Source organism: Fukomys damarensis, unplaced genomic scaffold (assembly GCF_012274545.1).
Source record: "Fukomys damarensis isolate Sample0158 unplaced genomic scaffold, DMR_v1.0_HiC HiC_scaffold_30, whole genome shotgun sequence".
NCBI lineage: Eukaryota > Metazoa > Chordata > Mammalia > Rodentia > Bathyergidae > Fukomys > Fukomys damarensis.
In genome coordinates, this window is record NW_022900942.1 from 58,654,971 (window position 1) to 58,662,262 (window position 7,292).

Genomic DNA, 7,292 nt, shown 5'->3' on the forward strand with positions numbered 1-7,292 from the left:
GATGAAAATAAAGTGTTTGTAGATGGGGAGGGGAGGAGGGGGTGAAGGGAGGGCAGGGGTAAGGGGAAAAAATGAGAATCAAGACTTGTCATGTAGAGGTCCAAGATCCCAACAATGAATGTAACTGTACTGTATCCCTAAAATGTACTAATAAACTCAATTAAAGCTGAAAAAAAAAAAAGATAATCACTGGGCATGCAGGCACCTATAATCCCTGCTACTTGGAAGACGAGGTAGACGACTGCAAGTTCAAGGTGAGACCATGTCATAAAATAAAATTTAAAAGGTCCTGGAGTTGTAACTCAGTGCTATAGCACTCATCTAGCATTTGAAGCTAAAAAAAAAAAAGATAATCACTGGGCATGCAGGCACCTATAATCCCTGCTACTTGGAAGACGAGGTAGACGACTGCAAGTTCAAGGTGAGACCATGTCATAAAATAAAATTTAAAAGGTCCTGGAGTTGTAACTCAGTGCTATAGCACTCATCTAGAGCATTTGAAGCCATTAATTCAATCTTTGGTAAGAGGCAGGGGAAAGGAGACAAAGAGCTAATCCTAACAACAGCATCAAGCCTAGATTATGTGGACTGCTTTTACATTATTTCAAATAGAAGATTATTCAAAAGATGAATAGCATCCCAATTCATTATTTTAATATAAACTCAGCAACAGGAAAATTGGAAAACTAGCTATGCAATTTAAAAATATAAACACACCCAATTAAAATATTCACATTAAATTTTTCTATTCTACAAATGAAAACACCGGTTCAACTTTAAAAAGCTATCAGAACTCACCACATGAACATATCGAAAAAAAAAGCCTTTTGATCACTTGACAGATACTCAGAAAAGACTGACAATTTCATGCAATCAAAATTCTAAGAATAAGAGAAATGGAAGAAAATACCCTTAACTTGATTTTACATATTTATCAGGAGCCCACAACACACTTAAAAGTGACATATTTCTTCTAATTTCAACAGCTACATGTGGCAATATCCTAAAACTCCTAGTGAATGCAGTATGTCAAAATAAATGAAAAGACAAAATAAAATTCTTACTATGTGTAGATGGTATTTTTACCTAGGCAATTTATAGTAAGCATCATAACTTGACATAAGGCTTCAAATTCTCAGGCATCCTCCACTGAAAGGGTACGGGGAGTGGCTCACGGCCAGTGAGATTGAAGTAGAAGTTACTGGGCCAGTGCTTCCAGAAACATTTTTTAAAAAAGATTTTCTTGATGCACTCATGTCAGCCCTTTGCTCCCCCACTTCTTTTCTTTATCTGAATGTAAACATGAATCCTGAAAAAGTATGGGCTATCTTGTGATCATGAGACAAGAAGCTTGAGACTAAATGCCTACATACCCTAAAGATGGTAAATTTTCACTTCCTACTCCATGTTAAAAATTCCAGATGGATTAAACATGTAAATTTTAAAATGTTTGTGTACATATAGTACAAAAACTGTAGAATATTTTTATATTTCTGGGTAAAGCCTTTCTAAAAATGACGGTGTTATAAAATAAACAATGAACCGTGAGACAAAAATACATATACCATATAAATATATAACAAAAGTTTAGTAATCCTTCTCTAACATACAAAGATCTCTTAGTTAAAAAACAAAGAGTAAGAAAACTTAAAATGAGAATCAAGACTTGCCATGTAAAGGTACATGATCCCAACAATGAATGTAACTGTACTGTATCCCTAAATGTACCAATAAACTCAAAAAAAAAAAAAAAAAAGAAAAAGAAAACTTAAAGATAGCTGGCTTTAACAGTAACAGACAGTGCTAATTTAAAGGATTTAAAAAGGTCTCATTCTTCACTTACCAGATCAAGTATTATTTTTAAATATATTTTTACCCAAATGTAAAGAAAATGTACGAAAATAAAAATTCTCAACCATTCAAACAAACAAACAAGAGCTGTCCATTAATACGAGAATAGCTAAATAATATACATCTACACTATGGAATACAGTTTGGCTATTAAAAGAATATTTTCTTATTTCTTAAGGCCTAGACAAATCTTTTTGTTTTTCTGAAATTTGAGCTATTTTTCAGTTAAAGCTGCTGAAATTCATTATTAATATATAGGCATTACTGGACATTATTCCTAGTACTAATAGTAATAGGACTGTAATCTCAACTATATTTGAGATATAAGATTTTTACTGATTGGTAATATTCTTATACACACACCACAGAATCTATAGGCCTAAATATATTAACATGTAAAGATTCCCAAGACATAGCTGATTGTAAAATGAAAGAGCATGTATCAGAACAAGAAGTGCAGGCCAGGTGTAGTAGTGCACACCTGTAATCCCAGCACTAGGGAGGCTGAGGCTCGAGAATTGCCATGAGTTCAGGGCCAGCTTGGACTATATAGCTAGCCCCCCCTCCATAGAAATAAAACAGAAAGAAAAAAGCAATTGTAGCAAAATCCTATTAACATTCAAAAGAGAAGGGAGGAGGAAGGAGGTAAAAGGAGGGACAGAAATAAACTTGGACCTGGAAAGATACAGATTAGACTGTTAACAGGAGTTTACTTTGGATACAGAATAATATTATATTCTTTCTTATCTTTTAAAAACAAAAAGCATATGTCTATATATTATTCCATGAGTAACCAGAGGATAGCAATATAACTAACAGAAAAAAAATCAAGTATGAAGATAGAACCGGTTTAGAAAAGAAGATAATTAGATGTGGATGTGCGATTCGGAGTTACTTGTGGGGAATCTAAATAGTAGTTACTAGGAGACATAAACAGTTAAAAAGACTAGAAAATTAAGAGGGATATTAGAGAAAACAAGAGTAGAAGGGTAATAATGTAAGAAAATCCTACACTGAGTGGTAAGAGGAAAAAGCTGAAAACAGTACACTCAGTATGGTATGTCATGAAAACCAATATATACACCTTTGTAAAACATTAAACTACTGGCTTTGTATTTAGCTTTATTACACAAATTATATAAAAATAAAACCAAAGAAACAAATATAGACATGCCCAGGAATTTGCTTCATCCTAGATCTAGTAATGGTTTAAGGCCACTGTAAACAGTATTTATACAACCTTTTTGCAATTTATCTCTTACTAAAATAAGCGTGAGATTAAGTTTAAAAAGCGGGGGGGGGGGAGATGACCTTTTACCTAAATAAAAAAAATACATGTAAACAATCTCATTATAATCATTTTACTTTTAGGTTGTGAAAATAGTACATTTTACTTTATTACATGAAGAAAATAAACTCACTAAGCTCTGTAATAAGCTTAAGATTCTGCTGTCGGATATTTTCAAACTCTTGCTGCTTTTTCCGCATATGTTCTTCAGTTACTGCACAGCGATCACATAATCCTGCTCGTAATCTGTGAAATAAAAACAGAACATTTTTCTTCTAATTATATTTTCTTATACAGGTTGAGAATCCCCTATTTGAAATCTTTCTTTCACAGGTGTTTCAATTTTTTGAATGTCTTATATTTTCGGAATATTTATATAGGTATTAGCAGATACAGAAGCACTAATCCAAAAGTGTAAAATGCGAAATGCTCATAAATTTGAAATGTTTGGAGTACTGACATGATGCTGAAAAAATTGGGGGTTTTAAAAATTTTAAAGTTTGAATTTTTGAACAAGGGACAATTACACTGTATGTGCATTTCAAGATTTTTATACTTTATAAAGAGCTAAAGAACTGAATTGGCAAATATAGTGAAAATCAGCTAGTTTGACGATGTCTTAGACCCTTAACATATGCATATATACATTGAAGTCGTGGCACCACAGCATTTTCTACAAACTGCAATTCTACAAAACTGCCAATTTAAAACTCTATCCAAAGAAAGTCTTTTTACTGAAGAAATTAAGCTTATTTTTATGTATTACACTCAAAATATGAACCCTAACTAGCACTAAGGGGCCAAATTATGTCTTAAGCAACTCTGCATGTTCTTTACCATGTATACTGTACAAACATAGTAGTGGGTAGTCAGTCAGTATTTTTTTTCTGAAAAATAGTAAAAGTCAAAGAATACACAGGAAAATGTCACCTCAGATTTTCCTTTGAGCATACAAAACACCCATTTTTAGTAAAAATCCACAACATATAATTGTATCAAAAAAGATTATGAAACAGCTTTGACTAATTATTTGAAAGTACTAAAGAGGAAAATATGTATATTACACAGGTATCACAGGGATGTAGGGAAAAGGTATATTCTAAAATATGAGCAATTTTGTAGATGACAGTATATTTTCTTCTTAGTGTTTTTCCATATTTTTCAAAATTTCTCCAATTTCAGAAAACTATGGTTAAAAGGAAGACATGCATCTCACAATAGGAATTCAGGAAATATATTTTAAAGTAACTTCAACTCAATAACCTAAATCAACAGGATATTAAGTATTTGAAGGTTTAGGTAAGTCACAACATGGCAGTGCATGCCATAAATTTTAAAATATGAAGCTACACAACTAAAAAGCCTAAATCTTTTCATAAGAAGTAAAACTCCTAACAACAACACTGATACGGATTTAATAAACTAAAGATTAGAAGTTGGGTGTGGTGTCAAATGCCTATAATCTCAAATACTCAGGAGGAGCCTAAGGCAGGAGGATCCCAAGCTGTAAGTCTGGGCGACCTAAGCAAGATCCTGTCTCAAAATAAAATTTACAAAAGGTACCAAGAGAGAATGATTTAAAGCATGTTTTAAGAAATTACAACAGCAACATATATTCTGAGCAGCTGGGAGACTGATTACCTCTTTAGCATCCTGACAAAAGAATGCAGGCTAGAGTGGAAGCATCTGGTATGGGAGACACAAAGAGGAGAGTAAAGAATACATATGGAACCAAATTCTCAGACCTAGCCTAAGCCTCTGTCATCTGCTTAACTCCTCCTGGAACACCGGTAGCCTGTGCAACTACACACAGCAGGACAGAAAGATGAGGAATATTCTCTAGGAACTCTGACCAGCCCAAGAGACAGATGGAAAGATATTGACAATATCAGGACATCATTAAACAGACCAGAAAACCTCTGTTATGAAGCTTGAAATTCATAACGCCATCCATGTACTCAGAGCCTCCAAATAAATTTTTAACTCCTCTTTAACGTAAATAGGTATCAACAGACATCTGAAAGAGCTTACAGTAAAAGAACAAAACAAAATATTAAGAAAGGAAGAAGAAATTTAGAAGAAAAGCTAAGGGGAGGGGGGACCTGGGATCTATAAACACTCCAGAGAAAAAGAGATATCAAGACTATGAAACAGAAACATGATTGCTATAAAATGAAATATTCTAGAACAGGAAAAGATTTTAGAAATATAAAATATTAACAGTAAAAAAAAGCTACACAGGGGGTTAGAAAATAAAGTTGAGAACATTGCCACAAGAAGTTGTGTAAAGATACAAATACAGGAGAACTAGGGTATTATCTTAGAAGGCTCATCATATCACAAATAATCAGAGTTCCAGAAAAATAAAGAGAATTGGGAAAGAAATAATGAAATCCAACAAAACTGCCTAGTTGAAAAAAAAAAAAAAACCAAAAAAAACAAAACCCAAGGGCCGGGGATTTAGCTCAGTGATTCCTCAGCCTGCCTGGAAAGCACAAGGCCCTGAGTTTGATCTCCAGTACCAAAACAAAAGAAAGAAAACCCGAAGTCTTCAACAAAATGGTTATTAACAGTTCCATAAGAAAGAATTATCATCATGAAATTTCTAAGAATAAAGAGCCCAAAGCTTTCAGAAGAAAAATAAAATTTAAAAAAAGGTCACTGACTGGGTCAAAAGAGAATAGTGAAGAATTTGAAAAGCAGCTTTAAACCTTAAAAAAAAAAACAAAACTCAGAATTCTGAAAGAATATTAACCTAAACTAACTTTTAAAAAAATTAATTTTATTGGTACATTTTAGGTATACAACATAATGACATTCATCATTAGAAATTTGCACCTTTACAGGATCTATCTTGGTTCTTATTTTTTTCCCCATTCTCCTGTCCTCCCTTCAACTAACTTTAATATTCTCAAACTATCAATTCAGGAAAGAACTTTAAAACACACAAATATTTAAAATTTTGTTCCTGATTTAAAAAAATGGAAATGGCATTATTGTTATTATATATTAAGTGCACATATATGAATCTCAGTGTTAGAGATGCATATTGAATTATTAGATAGAAGGATCTGAACAGCATGCACTTGGAAATAACTAGAAGATTGGTGAGAATACAGGTGAATCAAGATTGGCTACATTTAAGAGCTGTTGAAGCTAGGTGATGGTTATATTGGAGTTAGTTATACTGTTTTATCTACTTTTATATACTACATGTTTAATTTTCTAAAATGAAAATAATTTTTTTAACTTTCCACACTGGTTTAATGTTTCAGAAACCTACTAGAAGAGCTAATCCTACAAAATACAGGAAACTATAAAAAGCAATATGACCAAAATTATTATAAACTAATTAGGAGAAAGAAGGAATTGGAAAAGGTGTCTGTATAGAGTGTAAGAAAAAGAGGGAGAAAAAAAAAACCCACTTGAGCAAAGAAAAAAATTGTAAGTAGCAAATTTTTTATTAGTATATAACATTTACATTCCTTGTGTGCAGTTAGTATATGTACATAACACATCTTTAAAAAGATAGATCTTGATCTAGCTACTCAGGAGGCTGGAGCTAGACTATCTAATCTTGAGTTTGGCCTAGGCAACATGGCCAAGAAAAAAAAATAAAGCTCTTGAGGTAAAGAGATACCATACAGAGTGCAAAGGGATGCTTATGGAGAAAGGGGAACCGGTAAAGGGAAAAACTAGTTTGTTCTTTTATCTTAACCTTGAAACTGTGAGCTTGTACAATTTTAAATAAAAATGACTGAAGGCCACAAGGATAGTAGAAAAGGTAACTAGGGTACTTGGTAACTGTCTTCAAATATCTAAAAAGTCAATTATGTGAAAGAAATTTATAGTATCGGACAAAAAATTAGGTAAAAAAGAAATCACACAGACAGATTTCCATTAGTATTAAAAAAAACAAAAAAACGTTCTCCCGCCCCAGCCACCATTGCTCCAGCGCAGGGAGGTAGCCTGGGCCCTGATCCACCTCGGGAAGGAAAGTCACGCCTTCTCCCACCTCAGCCGCCATTGCTCCAATGCCGGGAGGTAACCTGGGCCCCAATCCACCCCTGGAAGGAGAGCCACACCTTCTCCCGCCCCAGCCACCATTGCTCCAGTGCCAGGAAGGTAGCCGTGCGGGCGCCCCTGAACCCCC

At 33.7% G+C, this 7,292-nt stretch overlaps 1 protein-coding gene across 4 annotated transcripts in view; it reads right to left on the minus strand.

The window, feature by feature from the left end:
• Rbbp8 (RB binding protein 8, endonuclease) overlaps window positions 1–7,292 on the minus strand; it is an 88,956-nt gene that overhangs the window by 55,577 nt on the left and 26,087 nt on the right. For all 4 annotated transcript variants that reach the window (XM_010638713.2, XM_010638712.2, XM_010638711.3 and 1 more), the window contains exon 5: window positions 3,273–3,385. In XM_010638713.2, coding sequence (XP_010637015.1) covers window positions 3,273–3,385 — 113 coding nt within the window. The remainder of the gene's footprint in view (window positions 1–3,272; window positions 3,386–7,292) is intronic.